The sequence below is a fragment of the Muscardinus avellanarius genome, assembly GCF_963383645.1.
Source record: "Muscardinus avellanarius genome assembly, chromosome: 6".
Taxonomy (NCBI): Eukaryota; Metazoa; Chordata; class Mammalia; order Rodentia; family Gliridae; genus Muscardinus; species Muscardinus avellanarius.
The window spans coordinates 53,132,794-53,153,258 of record NC_137791.1 but is presented as its reverse complement, the minus strand read 5'-3'; the positions used below and the strand labels follow the sequence as shown (position 1 = coordinate 53,153,258).

The window sequence follows — 20,465 nt, the reverse complement described above, 5'->3', positions numbered from 1 at the left end:
GTGGGGGAACTATTCCAGGGACTCTGTTGGGCTCCTGAGTGAGAGGGAGAGAGAGAGAGAGAGAGAGAGAGAGAGAGAGAGAGAGAGAGAGAGAGAGAGAGAGAGAGAGAGAGGAGAGGGAGGGAAAGAAGAAGAAGAAGAAGAAGAAGAAGAAGAAGAAGAAGAAGAAGAAGAAGAAGAAGAAGAAGAGAAGAGAAGAAGAAGAAGAAGAAGAAAAAGAAGAAGAAGAAGAAGAAGAAGAAGAAGAAGAAGAAGATGAAAAAGAAGAAGAAGAAGAAGAAGAAGAAGAAGAAGAAGAAGAAGAAGAAGAAGAAGAAGAAGAGGAAGAAGATGATGATGATGATGGAGGGGGAAGGGAGGGAGAGAGAGAGAGAGACAGAGACAGACAGACAGACGTAGCTGCGGGTTCTTGTTCTGAACTAGGTATAGAAAACTCTGGTCCAAACTCTACAAGCTTAAGCCACTTTATTATTACAAAGATGGAAAGAGAGAATATAGATTAAAGCACTAAGTCACAGAGAGAGAGAATGACATGTGGGATGACTTGAAAGGAAGTCACTAAAGATTCCTAGATACAGAGTACTTTATATCAATAATATTCTAACCAGACTAGATCTGCCTTTTTTCTGGGGCGGGTCTTTTGTTGTAGAGATTCCTCCCTGTAGACCTGCCCTGTCTCCAGCCCGGACCCCACACCTTTGTTCCACTCCAAAATGTGTTAGTTGATATCAGAGTCTGGGATCTCTTGGAGGCTCATGGCATTCCTCCACCCACATCCTTGAGGAAGTTCGCTTCTCTTAGAAATGTTAAAAAAACAAACAAACAAAAAAAACCCAAAACCCTAGGCTTTTCGGCTTCCTCTATTCTCTTGCTAATCAACCTTGGCCTGGAAATCTGCAGCCCTTTCCTTGAAGCTTCTAGCTTTCTAATACCAAAGCTTTTTTTTTTTCCCCCACATATTTCCCAATACTGGCACATTCAGTATTTTAGAGCCATTTTGGGCACATTAATATATTTCCAAGCCATTTACCAATACTGGTACAGATTTAACTATACTTTGAAAGTTAAGGGTTGATGACAAAAGTCCTTATATTTCTTGATTCTCCCTAAAGCCAGATTGTAGATATGAAGTTCAAGAGAGAAACCAGCCAATTTCCTATCTGAATTAGACTGCAAACTCAATATTACCTAACACTGGGCCTGTAATGGCTATGAACCGCTGACAAGTCTTATGTTTCCCCAGAATCTGAAATGTGTCTCATAAAGTAATTATCTCAAAATGAATATTCAAAGTAGGGCCATAGAGAGTGCATGTGATTTGAGATGTGGTGCTGAACACTGCGAGACTCCCAAGTGTGTTTCATCTACTAGTGGCTTACTATGGTAAAGAAAATAGGTTCTTTTCTCTTAGTCCACTTTATATCTAAGTAAGTATAATTTGTCTTATACAAGGGAAGGGTAGTCACTGTGAAATTTGACATAGGCTTTTGTAAGTATTATATACTTAGCTGTTGTGTAGCTATATTACATGTTTTCATTTAGCATACCGTTTCTTTCCCTGAAAAAATGAAAGTGAAAAATGTTATTCAATAAGAATCAAAGGTGGGAATGTTACATATTTTTTATGGCAGTACTTTGAGTATTCAAAAGAAAAATCAAGAATCTTTGGGATAAATCTGGAAGAAAATGTACCAAGTCTGTGTGTATGTATGTTTGTATCACTTTGGACCTCACTGTGATGTATAATCACCATGCCCCAATAAAAATATAAAAGTCTTAAGATATGATAAGCTATTGTTCTACTAGGGAACAATAATTTATCATATCTTAAGACTGTTTTATACTTTTACTTTTCCTCAGAGAGTCCTACAGCTGTGAGAAAGGTAAGGAGCAGAGAACTAGTTTAGATACTAGGCAAGCATGTATTTTTTTTTCCTTAAAATATTGCAGCAGGTAATAAAAAAAGGTCCAGCTGCTTTTCATTTGGCTGAGCAGTATAAACTCAGTCTGGTAACTTCATTATTTTATGCTTTCACAATCTGGGTTTTTATTAACAATGTGTGTTTTATTAATAACAATGGGAAAAACAGAAATTGCTTGCCCACTTTATTTTGGTAGATAGATTATCTCAAAACCTAAAGGTCATGAGGGGGTTAGTCAGAGACATAGGAATAGAAAAAGAAACCATCTATGCAAAAACAAATAATTAACCAACAAAGGGAAAGGCTAATCTAATCCATAAAACCTGATTGGTGGTCTCCTTTCAATGACTAGCAATCCATCATCAATTCCTTTTTCATTATGATTGCTATTGGTAAAATTGCTTAAATATGTGAACCAGTTTTTCTTTTTACATTTTAGTTATGTTTTTTCATGGGTTTTTTTTTCCTTTGTTGTGGTACTGGGGTTCCTGGAAACCCTTCAACCTCCGAGCTACACTCTCAGACCTATTTTTATACTTTTTAATTTGGAAACAGGGTCTCTCAAGCCAGTGCATCTGGCTTTCTTACTATTTAAGTTTTCCAAGTTCCAAAGCAGTAACTATTCACCATGAGAACCATGTGATAAAATTTCAGTCACACACACACACACACACACACACACACACACACACACACAGAAACCACCACAACAAATGCTTGGAGATCATGGAACAAAACCATTCTTTCCATCTAGATTTATTTAGAACACATAAACAGAAAATGAAAATATTAATGATATGGCATGCACAATGACATAATTATACCTACGTTTTTGAGAGGACAGGAGACATTGAGATCAGAGAAAATATACTGGAATAATAAAGACTAAATTGAATCCTAGAGCATGAGCAGGAATTTTCTGATATAGGGGAGCAGGATGGGTAGATAGATATTCTAGGAAGAGGAATACAAAAGAAGAGTGGAAGAGGAATATATTTTCTTTGCAAGAGAATGCAAAGAAGATAAGGAAACTCCAGCACGACTGGTGCGGTGAATGCAGGGATTTAATGTTGCCTGAACACAATGGGCAGTGCAGGGAATAATGGGAGCTCATCCAACACATCACAAGGAGTTTTGGTGCCTGTTAACAATCCTGGGGGCAAAGTGGAGACCTTAGATGATCGTTAAGCAAAGGAGTGGCATGGCTAGACTTGCCTATTGGATGCTTCACTGTGGGGACCTGCAAAGCTACATCTAAGGGAGTAAGACAAGAGGCAAAGTATATGAAATTTCCTAAAGTTGTCCTAGTTATTACCTCCGTCAAGAGGATAGCAAAATATTTCTCCAAGCATTGACAGTTTTGCAAAGAATAATGAAAATTAAGTTATATAGACTATGTTTTGGGGGAGTAAAGAATAAATTTATTTTTATCCACTCAGTAAATATGACTGAAAGAATGCTATGATTCCCAAAGAATTATTAAACTTGTCCCAGTAAATGTTAAATTAGTTAAGTCCATGGCAGTAGATCCCAAAGGAGGAAATAAGTGAATGGAAAATAACCCCCCATCTTAGGGGAGGAATAGGAAAGAGTTCCTGCTCCAATGGAAAGGGGGAGAGAGGAGAGATGGGATCTGAGCCCTGGCTGTGGGTGTGCCTGGGCTTGGAATCACTCTTTTCAGGTGTTGGCTTAGTCCTCTTTTACATGAGCAAGAATCAACCAGTCTCAAGAGCGCTGGTCCACAAAGAATAGGGTTCATCTCCTTCTAATGTGCACATCCTGTTCATGCCAGGACCTGTTCTGAGGCTTGAGGGGAAAGAATGTGGAGAAAGGAGATTAGTGCTGCTTTCTTCTTTGCTTTCAAAAAGGCTTTCTGTGTGTGTGTGTGTGTGTGTGTGTGTGTGTGTGTGTGTGTGTGTGTGTGTGTGTGTAAACTAAAAATAATCCAAAGCCATTCTGCAAGAGGCAGGGTTGTATTTTAGGTAGTTATTGCAAAAACCTGGGCAAAGGATGATGAGCCAGGTCAGCACACTATCAGGGAAGAAGAGGGAATTGTTTTATGTTTAGAAAGTAATACCAAGAAGCCTTGATGACTCACTAGATGAGGAGGCTGGTGCAGAGGGAAGAGTCCAGCATGGTGCCTGGATCGTCAGCTTGAGTCAGTAAGCAGATTGGGGGGACATAATTGTAAAAGTCAGGAAATAGATCAATCTTGGTGGGAATGAAGGGCTTAGTTTTGGTCACGTCAGTTTGAATTACCCATGAGCATCTGAGTGGTTGTTCCCAGTAACTGAGAATTTGTCCATGAGGCCAAAATGGCAAGTTATTCTCAGGCCAAAAGTGAGGGGCCTGGATTTGATAAAAATTTCCATTGTGCAAATCTTAAAAAGGAGAAAAATATTATTGGTTAAAGGGTGGAGAGACTTCATATTAGAGGTGTCATAGTGTACCAGTATTGGGAAGAGTCTTCAAAATGTATTAATGTCCCAGTATTGGAAAAGATTTTCAATTTTTCAAATATATCTTTGGTAGTAAAGAATCCAGGAGCTTCAGAAAAAGAAGCTGCAGGATTCCAGGGACCAAGGGAGATTAGCAAGACAACAGAGATAGTTTCAGAGCCTTTTCCATTATAAAGATAAGATTTCCCAAGGAAGTAGAAGGATGCCATAAACCTTTAGGAGATCCCAGACTTCGATAATCATGGGAGGATGCCCAAAGCCTTCAAGAAAGACCAGAATCTGATGATCAAATAACACATTTGGGGGGTCAGTACTAAAAACAGGACAGACTGGCAGGAAGGAATCCCCCCACATCAAAAGGGCAGGCCCTAGAGGGGACAGGTCTGATTGAGGACTGACTATAAAATACTTTGTACCAAGGAATTATCAGTGATTTAGTTCAAAGCACCCCCCCCCATGTTACCCTTGGGTAACATGAGGCCTTAACTATCTTGTATTTCTATCTTTTTAATAAACTCCTTTAAATCTTCAGCAAGAGTCTGGGCTACTGCATATCTATCCTTAGCTCAGGACAAGAACCTGCGGTTTTATGGGAATAGTCTTGGGGAGCCTAACAAAGGTCCCCAGGGACAGTTTCCCAAACCATAACAGTCCAGAAACGGTGACAATAGGTGTGGAGAGTTACTTATTTGCCTTTTTAGGGACTCTTACTATTCCTATAAACGCCAGGGGAAATGTACTGACACCAAATGGAGACACACAACTTTCTCTATAAAAGTCTGGTTGGTAACTGTAGCTGAATTGAGCCATCCTCTCTTTTTTGGTACTAAGGGTTTAACCCAGAGATCTTCTATCTCTGAGCTATACCCTCAACCCTTCTTATTTTACTTTTTATTCTGAAACAGTGTCTCACTAAGTTGTTGGGGATCTCGCTAGGGTCAAACCCAGGCCTCCTGAATCAGGCCAGCACATCATTCCGATACCTGAAGTTTTAATCCACAGGATATAATATTTGCACTTCTTTTTTACATAAAAAGTCCATTTTATAAAAAGGACCTGCTAGATGAATAGTACTGCATCTGATCAATGCTAGGAAGTTATGTGGTTATACGGTTCTTTGCCAAAACATGCACTGAAACATAAAATGCAAAATAAATAAATAAAATGCTAGTAAGTTAAAATACTATATATAAGCCGGGTGTGGTGGCTCATGCTTGTAATCCCAGTGCTTGGGAGGCTGAGACAGGAGGATCACACAGGTTCGAAGCCAGCCTCAGCTACTTAGTGAGATCCTGTTTCCAAATAAAGTATAAAATAGGTTTGGAAGTATAGCCCATAGGTAGAAAAGTCCCTGGGTTCCACCCCCAGTACCATAAAAAAAAACATAAAAAACACTATATATATTTTTTTCAAATGTGCAATTGCAAATTCAAGTGAACATTATTTTAAATAAAAATATTGACTTAAATCTTAGGAAAGGGTCTTGATCATTCACAGTAGAAAAAATTAAATCTAAATTCAAAATAAAGTATTTGACTACCTGAACAAGTGATTGTCAAGATTACATGCATTGTTACTTCATTTAGTTGTTTGGCTAACATGATGATGGGTTGGACATGAGACTCTTCCAGAAACATATAAACCTTCTGATCAATTGTTTAACCAGCAAGAGTGTTTGCATAGTGTCTATTGGGCACAAAATGTTCCACTAAGTTCTGTTTATTTTTTGCCAGTACTGGAGATTTTTTTTCCCAGTACAGGGACACTCAGCATTTTATGTTCAAGCTATACACTAGTCATTTTTTATTTCTTGTTTTGAAATAGGGTCTCTCTAGGTTTCTGAGAATTAAGTCTCTCTAGGTCACTAAGTTCCTGAGGATGTCCTTGAATTTGTGATCTTCCTGTCTCGGCTTCTCAAGAGCTGGGTTTATAGGTTTAATGATTTAACCATTACGTCAGGTTAGAGTACAGTCCTTTTAAAATTTAAAGTATGTAATGGGTTGAACTCTCAGAGAATGTGCTAGTCACTTTGCTACAGCCTACTGGGCAACTGACAATGTCAGAAGAGCAGTAGAAAGAACTCCTGAAACCCAAGGCTGGCCGCCTGCATGACAGGGATTTTCACTCTCCTTCATGAAGGGAATCCAATGCTATCAGGGGTAATGAACAAAAAAATATGGACAATTATATATTCATGAAGATGAATATTGTAAACTACTTTATGAGGCCTCATAGATGCAAACAATTTTAGATAAAAAATAGGAGTGAGAAGCCAGAATGAAAGTGCTGGTGGAAGGAATTTCTGCAGAGACTGAAGTTGCTGTCATGAGTGAGGAGGAACTCCTAGGAAAGCTATCTATACATAGGCTTTTTCTTCTTCTATGTTAAAACCATATCATAGCAGTGCTGATAATAATTAAAACATATTCTTTCCTGAACAAGTACATGAGGAAACTGACCAGGAATTAGCATTTTTCAGTGTCACGAACCTAAATAATACTATTAACATATTGAGCCAAATCCCAATCACATTGACCTTTTTATATTTCATTCTGTGTGGTGTTCTCACAACTGGGAATTTTTTTTTTTTTTTTTTTTTGTGGTACTGGGGGTGGAACCCAGAGGCTTTCTACCTCCGGGCTATGCTCCCAGACCTTTTTTAAAACATATATATATATATATATATATATATATATATATATATATATATAATTTTTTTTTAAACAGGGTCTCACTAAGTTGCTGAAAGCCTCACTAAGTAGCTGAGGCTGGCTTTGAACCCGTGCGATCCTCTTGTTTCAGCCTCCCAAGCGTGGGGATTACAAGTTTGCGCCACCACGCCCAGCACACAACTGGGATTTTTGCTCCTCTCTTCACAGGGCTAGCTCCAGCTGAGCCCTCATGTGTGAGCTTAAATTGGTGTTTTCGGAGAAACCTTCCATAACACCATACAGAAAGTTGAAAATTTCTTTTCTCTCTTTTGTCTCTATTTTTCCTAAAACACAGCATCTGGTCATTGCCTTACTTAAATTGGTGTACTGTTTTCATACATCTTAATGGGATACAAGATGGTGGAGAAATACATGCACACATCACCCAATTAGTCCTTACCCAATTCCCACCTCATTCCTTCCTCCTCCCTTCTTCTCATATTTGACTTAGTGATTGACATTGATATGGTTCTTAAAGTACATCATGTGCTTTAGAGAATTTCCCTCTTCCCCCTTCTCATCCCCTCAGGTCGCTTTATTTGCACACCTATAGAATCTCCTTCTTTGTCTAGAGTTCCTCCTATGACTCATTTTCTCCCTAGCTTTCTCATATTAGGGAGAGCATTTGGTTTCTTATTTTTTGTGAGTAACTAATATCACTTAGCATAATGTCCTCCAGTTCCATCCATTTCCCTGTAAATGATATAATTGTGTTTTTCTTTATGGGTGAGTAAAATTCCATTGTGTACATATCCCATAGTTTTGCAAACTATTCATCTGTTGATGGACATCTTGGCTGGTTCCATAGTTTGGCAATGGTGAATTGTGTAGCTATGAACATAGATATGCATGAATTAGTTTGGTAGTTTGGTTTCCATTCTTTTGGGTAGATACCCAGAAGTGGTATTGCTGGACCATATGGTAAGTTTGTTCCCATTATTCTGAAGATACTCCATACAGTTTTCCAAAGTAGTTGTACTAATTTGCAATTCCACCAACAATGTATTAGAGTTTCCACTTCTCAACATCCTCACCGGCAAGTTTTGTTTGTGTTTTGAATGATTGCCATTTTAATTGGAGTTAGATGAAATCTCAAGGTAGTTTTGATTTGCATCTCTCTGATTGCTAATGATGTTGAGCATTTTTTCATGCATTTATTGGCCATTTGAATTTCTAATTTCTTCTTTAATGAAGTGTCTATTTAGCCCATTTTTTATTGGGCTATTTGTTTTCTTAGTGCTGAGTTTCTTGAGTTCACTGTATATTCTGGATATTAATCCTTTATTGGAGGAGTAGTTGCCAAAATTTTCTCCCATTTGGTGGTACAGGGGTGGAACCCAGAGGCATTCTACCTCCGGGCTATACTCCCAGACCTATTTTATACTCTATTTGGAAACAGGGTCTCACTAAGTTGCTGAGAGTCTCACTAAGTAGCTGAGGCTGGCTTCGAACCTGTGTGATCCTCCTGTCTCAGCCTCCCAAGCGTGGGGATTACAAGTGTGTGCCACCACGCCTGGCTAAAGGAGAGGGGTTTTTTTATACTTTTTTTTTTTTTTTTTTTTTTTTGCGGGTCTGGGGATGGAACCCAGGGGGCATGCGACCTCGGAGCTACACCCCCTGCCCTATTTTTTATTCTTTATTTTGAAACCGGGTCTCACTGAGTTGCAGAGGGCCTCACTAAGTAGCTGAGGCTGTTCGCAAACCGCGATCCTCTGGTCTCAGCCTCCTGAATACTGGTATTACAAGCGTGAGCCACCATGCCCGGCTCCGTTGAGGTTCTTGATAGTTCTCTTTGCTGTACTGAAACTCTTCAGTTTCATGCAATCCCACATATTGATTTGCCAAATAATATTTAAGTAATATATATATATTCACTTGGTCTCTTATAAAATGAGTCTTTTATTAGACTGCTATATGCTCTTTGAGGACAAAGATGATCTGTATTTGTTTTATTCACCACTGTGTATCAAATACCTAACCCAGTTCTTGACATATGGCTGAAGTGGGAAAAAAATATTGTCTAGTGAGTGAGTATTCTTCTCACATGATTTAAGAGATTAAAAGTCTATATTATGCTTTGATCAAGAACCCAGGGGCCAAGGGAACATCTGAGTGGTAGAGTTCTTGAGAGGCCTGGGTTTGAGCTCCAGCACTGAAATAAAAAAGTAAAATAAAATAAGCTGGGTATTTTTTAATGTTTCTCTAGCTATTTCTTGCTCATTTCTTCCTGAAATTGACATTCAAGAGCTTACTATGGCAATGCTTTGTGGCATCATTGATTAGAAATAAGAAATGCATGAAAAAGATTAACTTCCTGATTTCTGATGACTAGAAAAGCTATTCATTTGCAGGTTTCCCTGGCAAGATGGGAGTCCTTCTGTTCACTATTTGGCCATGACAAATTGAGAAGTGAGGAATTATTTAATAAATCTCATAATAAAAATTAACTATATAAAGTTGTTATATGGGCAACAGATTTATTAAAGTACAGTTTTCATGTAGGTTTAGGCATAAAGTAAATTTAATTTCAAAATCTTTGCCCTGAAAAGTTTATTTCTTATTATTTTCTTTTTCTTCTTTTTCTTCTTTCTTGGTTTCTTTTCCTTTCTTTTTTTTTTTATACTGGGGCTTGAATCCAGAAGCTTCCTGAACCCAGAAATATTCTACCCCAGAGCTCCACACTCCCAGTTTTTTTTATTTTATTTTTAAATGGGGTCTTGCTAACTTACCATAAGCTGTCTTCAAACCTGCAATCATTCTGCTTTAGCCTCCCAAGGACTGGGGTTAAAGGCCGGGGCCAGTGCACCTGGCTCTGAATTTATTTCTTCTGATGTACCTATGTTTGTATATAACTATAGGTATACTTATTTGCATGTTTTTTCTAAATTTGAGGTAAGAAATACAAGGGATTTAGTAGAGTGACAATTGTTTTTTATTAAAAAAAAGATTCTTTTGTGTGAGCAGCAGTTTTTCTTCATTAATTGGGTTTTGGGATCCTAACTATAGACATAGTCACTATATGGGGGAAATGTCCCTAAATGATTAGCAAATGATTAATAGGCAGAGACTATATGTTTGTGTATGTACAAACTGTGGCTTAGAATGCTTTGAAAATCATCAAAGATAAGGTGACTTTTTTGTACGTCCCTCTGGCCTCCAGTTTGGCTTTAGAGATACCAGTGTCACCAATAATAACTTGGAGGTTGCCAAGGACTTGTTTAAAAGTGTTAGTAAGTCTGACTGAGAACTCTGACATTTAGAAATAGATAAGATATGGATATTTAAAATCATGTCTTTTGCCGGGTGTGGAGGTGCATGCTTCTAATCCCAGCATTTGGGAGGCTGAGACAGGAGGATCACGGTTCATGGACAGCCTCAACTATTTATTGAGGCCCTTTGCAACTCAGTGAGTCCCTGTTTCAAAATAAAGAATAAAAAATAGATATGGGCATGGTTCGAAGGTAGAATGTCCCTGGGTTCCAGACCCAATACCACACACACACACACACACACAAAATCATCTTTCTTTTTTCCCCAGGGGGGGAAAAATTGCCAAAGATAACTCTAGCTTAGGATGAAGGTACTTCACAGAGGAAGTTATATTTTTCAGGCATTTTAGCTGTATTTATTATTATTATTATTATTATTATTATTTATTATTATTATTATTATTATTATTATTATTATTATTATTATTTTGCAGTACTGGGAATGGAACCCAGGGGCATTCTACCTATGAGCTACACCCCCAACCCTATTTTTCACTCTTTATTTTGAAACAAGGTCTCACTGAGTTGCAAAGGGCCTCACTAAGTAGCTGAGGCTGTTTGTAAACTGCAATCCTCCTATCTCAGCCTCCAAAATGCTGGGAATATAAGCGTGTGCCACCATGCCCAGCCTAGCTGTATTATTTTTTAAAAACTTCAATTAAGTCTGCATAGACAAACTAGTAAATGAAAGAAGAATTTTTAAAACTTACAGCTCAAATGGTTATTTAAAAATTTTTAATTGACATAACAATGGTACAGATTTATGGTATACCATGTGATAATTCAATTCATGAATGCAGTGTGTAATAATCAAATCAGGATGATTAACATTACACTGTGTTAGGAACTTTCAAACTCCTCCCTTCTGCTTATTTTGAGATATATAATTATTTTGAGATATATAATACACTGTCATCAGCTATAGTTACCCTACTGTGCTACAGAAACACTAGATAGTCCACCTGCTTCAGTTTCCATTTTCTAACCCATTTCTGTTCTCCTCCCCTTCCTCGACTACTCTCTACTTCTATGAGATCGACATGTTTAGCTTTCATATATGAAGAACATGTGACATTTGCATTTGTGCCTGGCTATATCACTTAACATAATATATAATATATTCCAGGCTCATCCATGTTGCCGCAAAAGTCAAGATTCCATCATTTATCTGCTCATTTTTGATGGACATCTTAGTTGATTCCATATCCTGGCTGTTGTGAGTAGTGGTGCAGTAAACTTGGGGATACAGAAATATTGATTTATTTCCTTGGGCTGTATGCCCAGCAGTGGGGTTGCTGGATTTTGATAACTTCATTTTTAGTTTTTGCAAGATTTCCATACTGCTTTCCATAATGGCTATACTAATTTACATTCTCAGTAACATTCTATGCCTAGAATTTTGTGCTCAACATTTACATTCTGTGTCCTTTCTCCATATCCTCACCAGCATTTTTTTTGTCTTTTTGCTACTAGTTATTTTAACAGATATGAGGTAACACCTCAATGTAGTTTTGATTTACAAATTCTACATAATTAGTGATGTTGAGAATTTTTCATATACTTGTTTGTCGTTTGAATATCTTCTTTTGTATGTTTTTTCTCAAATGAGGAAGCTAGGGAGTGATCAGGATACCAGAGAGATTGCAGATAATGCAGGAGAAACTAGTGGAGCCAAAGAAGTGTTCCAGGGGAAGGGAAGGAGTCAGGGAGAGGGAGGATAAGTGAAGGAATCACTTCCATTGATGGTATGTACATATGTGAGAATAACAAACAATACCAGTCTCAGTATCCTGTATGAGGGCAGGGGCAGTTGGGAGGGAGCCAGGGGAAGCTGCCAAGTGCTGTGTGCATGGGTATCACCATCACTCTGAACTTCAGTATGATGTATGATTACAGTTCAATGATAAAAAGTATTTTAAAAATCTAAAAGTTAGATGATAAAAATATTGTGATAACTTGCTTATTTTTATGGAATTGTTTGTTTTTTGTTTTTATGCAGGTGAATTATTTGAATTTCTTATGCAGTCTGGTTATTGATAACGCTTTGAATAGATACTTTCCAAATATTGCCTTTCATTCAGCAGATTGTCTCTTCACTTTGTCATTTGTTTTCTTTGCTGTGCAGAAACTTCTGAATTTGATAGAATCTTATTTGTCTGAGTTTTCTTTTACTACCTGTGCTTTTGGGGTCTTAACTAAAAATCTTATACTAATGTCTTGAAGTGTTTCCCCTATTTTCTTTGAAAACTTTTATAGTTTCAGGTCTTTGATCCACTTTGAATTGATTTTGGTTTAACTGGTGAGAGTTAAGGGTCTAGTTTAGTTTCATTCTTTTGCATACACATATCTAGTTTCCTCAGCATCATTTTAATCATGTTTTTTAAGAAACATTCCTTTCCTCATTGTATATTCTTGACACCTTCACTGAAAATCCATTCGTTGTAAGTACGTGGATTAATTTCTGGATTCTCATATGTCCTATGCTAGATCTTTTACAAATACCTTGCTCTTCTCTCTTTTGATTAGAATGGCTCTTCAATATGTTTTCAAGACAAACACTGGAGAGGAGAGAGAGAGAGAGAGAGAGAGAGAGAGAGAGAGAGAGAGAGAGAGAGAGAGAGAGAGAGAGAGAGAGGAGAGAGAGAGAGAGAAAAGGAAAAGGAAAGACAGGCATTGTCATGTTTTCATCTTTGTTCTTTTGTTCTTTTTGCTCAGGATGACTTTGGCTATTTGGGGCCTTTTGTGGTTCCATATGAACTTTAGGATTTTTTTTTTCTACATCAAGTGTCACTATTATTTTGAAGAGAATTGCATTGCACCCATACGTTGTTTTGGGTATGGACATGTTAACAGTATTTGTTCTTCCAATCCATGAAGGTAAGATGTCATTTCATTTTCTTGTGCCCTCTTTAATTTCATTTAACAGTATTTGATAATTTTCATTGTAGAGGTATTTTATATCCTTGGTTAAACTACACTGAGGTATTTTATTCTATTCTTGTAGCCCTTATTAAGATTTTTAAAATTCTTTTTTAACATATTCACTATTGATATGTAGAAATACTACTGATTCTTTATGTTGATTTTGTATCAGGGAACTTTACTAAATTTGTTTATTAGTTGTAACAATTCTTTGTTAGAGTCATTGGGTTTTTTCATGTCATATGCAAATAGGGATAATTTGACTTTCTCCTTTTCTATTTGGATTCCTTTATTTCTTTCTCTTGGTGGACTTTTCTCATTAAGACTTCTAGTACTCTGTTGAATACAAGCAGTGAAAGTGGACATTTTTGTCTTGTTTCAGATTTTAGAGGAAATACATTCAGTATGATTTTGGTTGTGGGTTTGGCATATGTAAATTTTATTATGTTGAGGTATGTTCTTTTCATATATAATTTTTGAGTTTTTTTATCATAAAATTGAGTTTTCTGGGTCTACTGAAATGATCATATGATTTTTGTTCTTCATTCTGTTGATACGATGTATTAAGCTTAGTTTCCATATGTTGAGCTATTCTTGCAAACCTGGGATAAGTCCCACTTGCTATTTTTGTCCTGTTGGATTCAATTTGTTAGCATTTTGTTAAGAATTTTTGCATCTATGGTTTAATATTAGAAATATTGGTCAATAATTTTTCTTCTTTGGGTGTGTCCTTGCCTTGTTTTTGTGTCACAGTAATGTTGGCTTCATAGAATGAGTTTGGAAGAATTCTTTCCCAGAAAAAACAACTTTCATCCATTGAGTTCAAAACATTTTTCATTGGGAAATATTCATTATGTAAAAGTTGCTCATAGTTACGTGGACATTTTGCAATCTCCCAAGGCAGGATTACCCAACTTATATTATTGTCCTTATATTGAAATCCTCAATTTCTGCTATGCCCACCCAATTTCTTATTTTTCTTATAAATTATTTTGTTTTTTTCAGGTGCATCAAAATTTTATCCACAACAAATAAAATTTTAATAACAAAAAACCTCTCTTTTCAAACACATTATGTTACTACAAACTATTTTCTAAAACTTTCAATTTTATGAGTGTGTGTGTGTGTGTGTGTGTGTGTGTGTGTGTGTGTGTGTTACTGGGGATTAACCCAGGAGTATTCTACCTCTGAGCTACACCCCCCAGGCTTTTTTATTTTTTATTTTGAAACAGGATATCACTACCTAATAGGTTGCTTAGAATCTTTCTACATTGCTGAGGTTGTTCTTAAACCTGCAATTCCCTGTCTTAGCCTCTCAAGTACTGGGATTACAGGCATGCCCCCTCTATACTCGGTTTATGAAGATTCTTAACATATAGTATATACATAAAAGCATAGGAAAGATAGATTAGATATGCCAGTACAATTGTACCAAAATGAAAACGCTTTTTGTTAAATGGAGTCATTACTAAGTACATAGGGACTTATAATTTTGCTTTATTAAACTGAATACTAAGATAAATATTACAATGTGAGTCCAGCTGTGCTTTTTATGTTAAGTGGTATTATAGAAAGGTATATTTTGTAAAATATTAACATACAATTGCAAATAGCCTCATGTACACTTATAATGGGCCTTTTCAGTTTTGCCAAGTTATATAATGATAATTCTTAAAGTTAATCATTAAAAAATGTACTCTTTGCATTTCCCACTTTTTTTTCTTAACCTAACCAAATACCATGTACAGTGTAATGGGCTCGTTTCACAATATAGTTCAAGTTAATTTATAACAAATGCTTAAAAATGTTTACATTCAAATCCAGAGAAGAATACTTGCAACGTGTTCAATGAATATTGCTTTAGGAAATGCATTTACCATATCTTGACATGCCGTATCTGCTTTAAGTCATAGTAGTTAGTTAAAACTCTTTGGGTAAATCTCTATTCTAAAAACAAATACACATATGTATTTTCAAAATGTGTAATTATAGCTTTACAAAATATAAGTTTAAAATGTTAATATTTTTAAGTTCCCTAAGTCCCAGGTGCTCATAAGATTCAAAATTTTATAAACATTATATAAACCTTTATAAAGCTTCTATGTTTTCACCAAATCTCTCACTTCTGCTTATATTTCTGAGACAGATTCAGAGGAGGCAACTCTAAGAAGAAAAGCAGTGGGTCACCATCCTATAACACATAGCTCCTGGCTTCGGGATCTCAGAATGTCAGGACAGTTCGGATGCTGCAGTGTAAAAAGAGAATTTTTAGTTATTTGTTTCTGTAATTTTCTAAAAAGAATAGTTTAAGCAATTGACATAGCTTCCTACCACAGTACTTCCTGTTACAGAAACTTCAGGTAAATTCTTTTACTACAAAACCATCTGGGCCTGAGGTCTTCCCTAATTAATTATCTTTCTGTGCATCTTATTTCGGAAAGCCTCAGCAATAGGCAACAGGCTGACAAGAGAATGGGCGTTTTTCAGTCTGAAGAGCACAAATAAACCTAAGCAGGTGATGACAGGAAGGGTAATCCAGGTTACTCAGACTCTTTGATGTTCAAGAGATTGTAAAAGTAGTCAAGACTCACTTTCCCATCCATTCCCAGAGCTTAGTACAGAGGCTGCTATTGAGTAGGTGTTAAATTCTTAGTGACTGAAAGACTGGATAAGTTAATAAATGAAAATAGGTTATAGTTTGCTGAGGAAGACTTTCAAAGCAATACTAAGGCATGGACATTTTAGAGCAACCTGAGTTGAGCAGCTTGGTGAAGGACTGGTTAATAAGGGGGAATACAGACAACAGCAGACCTGTCATCAAGCTACTGTGTTAACATGTTCTGATGAGCCAGTATCAGACCGAGCTAACAGTGATCACGGGCAATGAAGAGACATCATCAGGGCCGAGCATACTTTTGTTCATGGTAAGCAAGAGTAAAAAAGAAGTCAGGCATGATGTTATAGCATCTAGTCTGTAAAAGCAGAATGAGTGACATTATTTGCTAAGAAAATAAATACTGGTAAAAGGATTATTTGGGGGTAAAGTTGATATAAGTAGAGTTATGCAGCGAGTAGGTGAAAATTAAAGGGCTTAGATTTATAAGTGCTACTTTGGAGTCATTGCACTAGGGTTCTATTAAAAGCAAATTTCTGAAAGCAGAATTTATTTCTTTGGGGAAAACAACTAATAATTATTTTTTAAACTGGCCACATTAAGTTGTTAGTTCTGCTTCTTAGAAAAAAAAGAGCATTAGGTGTTTTTTTTTTTTTTTTACTTTTTATGACAGAACCCTATTATTTACTTCCTTAAAAATTACTTAAATGTATGGTTCTGTAGCCAATACCACATGCAGAGACAAGGCACAACATTGAAAAAGCACTTGAAGAAAAATTAGTGAAAATTTAGATCTCAGGCTAATGTACAATTCCTTACTGATAAAAGCTAAGTCCTTGCTATATAGTAGACGCTCAATAAATATTTATAGACACAATGAATGAAATCTTTCTTCATCTTATAGATTAGTTTTTCTAGACATCCACAAGGCAGATGCAGTTGAAATTTGTGTGAATTCTTTGTATTCCACTTTTACCCTTGCCAAACTCTTGGAAGCTACAGGAGGAATGATAAGAACACCTGTGTTTAACCAGAGCTGGCCAACCTGTTAGAGAAGTCTGGCATGTAGTGAACAGAACACAGAACTGGCAGTACGTATGCATCCGCACACTGCCCCCTTGAGGTTGGACATGTTATTTTTCTGACTCTTGTAACTTTAGTTTCAAGAAACTTGGCAGAACACTAGTTGAAAATTGGAGAACACCTGATCTACAAAGATCAGAAGAAATCACATTTGAAAAAGCACTTTAAAAACTGTTAAGTAAAGGAATTGCTTGCCATTACTCGAAGAATTCAGCAGCTTTATGGTAACATTAAACAGCCAAGGTGAAATCGATCTGGCATACCACAACAAAGAAGTATCTTAAAATTCAATATGGGAAAATGACATGCTAAGACTATAAGGAAGAAGTAAGCAGCTACATCAAACCAGCTAGCTTAAATAATAAAAAAAGAACGTGAAAGAAACAAGTATATAAATACTAAATTTTAAAAGAAGCTAATGGGAAGAAACTATAGTGTCATAAAAAACAGATACCTTTGGCCAGAATAGAGCAATTCAAATCCTTCATTGATTTTTTTAAAAGGTAAAACATGAGTTATCAACTGGTCCAGGTCAAATTTCTTTGCCAAGAAATCAGTCACTAGTTTCGGTACATCGTCCCTGCTTTTCCAACCTGTAAATAAACACATATTTCCTCTTTAGAGACTTCCCCAAATAATCTTCATATTGCATTATTTTGTATTCGTGCCAACTCTCTTCTGCATTATTTCTCTACATTGGGTCAATCCCTACAACATGCACATGAGCTGTCTCTCTACCATCTTAAGAAACAAAGGTCCAAATCCTCTCTTGGTCCCTGTGTCTCCTTCCAGCTGACCATATCTGACTCCCAGGATAGGCAAACTACACAAAGAAGTGTCTCCCCTGTCCAACAGTCCTTTTGTTCTCCCACAAGCCTGCTCTGATAGGTAATTGCCTCCAGCACGCTGATGCAGCCACTCTTGTCAGGGTCACCCTTGACCTCCATTTTGACAGAGTGGTCAGTTCTGTATCCAACACTTAGAGGAACTGTGAGATGGATTTGATGCAGTTGGCGGCTCCCTTCTGCACGCTTTCTTCACTCAGCTTCCAGTTACCAAAGTGTCACCATTTTTGTTCTCCTTCCTTATTAGAATAAAAGGTCTTTTCTGCAACCTCCTCATTTCTCAGACCTCTAGCTTTCATTGTGTCCTTGGGTTTGGTCCTCAGATCATTTCTCTTCTTTACACTTACTTCTACAGGAATCCCCACCAGTTTCAGGCTTTTAAGTATACTCTGCCTAAAACTCTTCAGTTTATACTTCCAGCCTAGTCCTCTACCTGGGCTACAGATTCAGATATCCTGCTGCCTACCTGATACCTCTGTTCAGATGTCTGATAAGCATATAGACTTTCCCTGCCCTAAATTCTCCTGATTTCAATCACCTCCAGCTAGCCCCAACCTGTTCCTCCCTCAGTCTTCCATCTTGATAAGTGACAGTGGCACCTGTAATCCCAGTACTTGGGAGGCTGAAACAGAAGAATCACAGGTTTGACTAATTAGCAAGACCCTCAGCAACTTAGCAAGATACTGTTTCAAAATAATAATAATGAGCTGAGCATGGTGGTACACATACTTGTAATCCCCGCACTTGGGAGACGGAGACAGGAGGATCACGCAGGTTCGAAGCCAGCCATGCTGGCTTAAGAAGACCCTGTTTCCAAATAAAAAAATATTAAAAAGAAATAGGTTTGGGAGTGTAGCCCGGAGGTAGAAAGGCTTCCAGGAACCCCAGTAACAATAAATAAATAAATAAATAAATAAATAAATAAATAAATAAATAAAATAAAATATAGGGCTGGGGGTGGAGCTCAGAGGTAGGATGCCCCTGGGTTCAATCCCCAGTATCACAAAAAATTAATAATAGTGATAGCGATAATGATGATGATGATGATAATGATAATAATAATAATACAGGGCTTGGAATGTAGCTTGGAGGTAGAATTCTCCTAGTTTCAATCCCCAATTATAAAAATAAAATAAAATAAAATATGATGGCTTCTTCATTCATCATTCCTGTTGCTCAGACCCCAAATCTTGGCTCCTTTAAAAAATATACCTAGAGGCTGTGAGGGTGATCTGGCTGAGGCATCTGTCACCCCATTGATCACCAGGATTGATTTGGCTGATCTGGCTAGCTAGGAGGGTGTCCCCTTCTCCCTCACTGCTCCATGTGTGTCCCTCCCAAAGCTGTGTGCTCGGTCAAAGAGGATGATCTTGACTCTCCCCAAATACAGGAGGACCGGTCTTTGGTCAAGGCTATTGGTCTTTGGTCAAGGGTACTTTGGTCAAGTAGCTGAGTTCCTCTGATAGAACCTTTAAACAAGCTCTCAAAGTCCATTTGTAGGCGAACATAGGGTAGTTAAGCTTCCAAGACTCCAGACACATTCAAATGAGGCACTGCACATGGCAATCTGCTTTTCTTAAAAAAACAAACAACAACAAAAAAAGCACACCTAGAATCTGACCACTTCTTACCAGCATTGTCACTGGTCCAAGCTGCCTTGATCCCCTTCCTGACTGATGGTAGTTTTAAGCGGCCTCCTTCTGGGGACCTATGCCCCACATACAATGCTCCCCATGGAGGTCAGACCAGATCATACTTCTCTCAAGAGCCTCTCTGTCATGAACATGTTTCTTCCTACCTCTGTACGCCTCATCATGATGTATAATTACAGTGTACCCATAAAAATATATTTAGAAAGAACAGTAGCCTCTACCGGCCTCTGTGGCTTCCCTGTTCCTCTGAGCCATCCCTGCTGTGACCTTCTTTCTCACTTGAGATACTCTTGCATTTATCATGCCCTCTCCCTCTTTCTGGAATATCATTTCCCAAGACTTATGAATAGCTTATTTACTTTATGTTTTTCTTTATCAAATGTCACCTTATCAGATCAGCGCTGCCTTTTTTGAACTTCATAAAGTAGCACTCTCCTCCCCGCCCCTGTCCTCTGGCCATGCCCATTGCCCTCACCAAATTAAATACTTTTCTTTGCCTCTAAGAATCATTTTCTGATTTTTATTCTCTTAACAAGTACTTAAATAGTTATTATTCTTTTTTTTTTTTTTTACGGGTCTGGGGATGGAACCCAGGGATATTTGACCTCCGAGCTACACCCCCTGCCCTCTTTTTTATTCTTTATTTTGAAACAGGGTTGCACTAAGTTGCGGAAGGACCTCACTAAGTAGCTGAGGCTGTCAACAAACCGCGATCCTCTGTTCTCAGCCTCCCGAATGCTGGGATTATAAGCGTGTGCCACCATGCCCAGCTCTAGTTATTACTCTCTTATACTATACAAGGTTGACTTGAATATTGGAAATGCTTCCAAAGTACCTGGCACAATTCTGTATTCGGGCACTACAAAATGAGACCCTACAAAGAAAAGTAATAAGAGGATTGTCTGAGGAATAAGAGGATTTTCTGTGTCACCCACCTTGGGAAAGTGACTCTGGCTGCATCTTTACTTCTTTCTCAATATTTTCAATC

At 37.4% G+C, this 20,465-nt stretch overlaps 1 protein-coding gene across 1 annotated transcript in view; it reads right to left on the bottom strand.

Moving 5' to 3' along the window:
• ADH7 (alcohol dehydrogenase 7 (class IV), mu or sigma polypeptide) overlaps positions 1–20,465 on the bottom strand; it is a gene marked incomplete at both ends in the record, with an annotated part of 49,760 nt that overhangs the window by 11,264 nt on the left and 18,031 nt on the right. Inside the window, one exon of the mRNA XM_080697186.1 lies at positions 17,435–17,573. Coding sequence (XP_080553312.1) covers positions 17,435–17,573 — 139 coding nt within the window. The remainder of the gene's footprint in view (positions 1–17,434; positions 17,574–20,465) is intronic.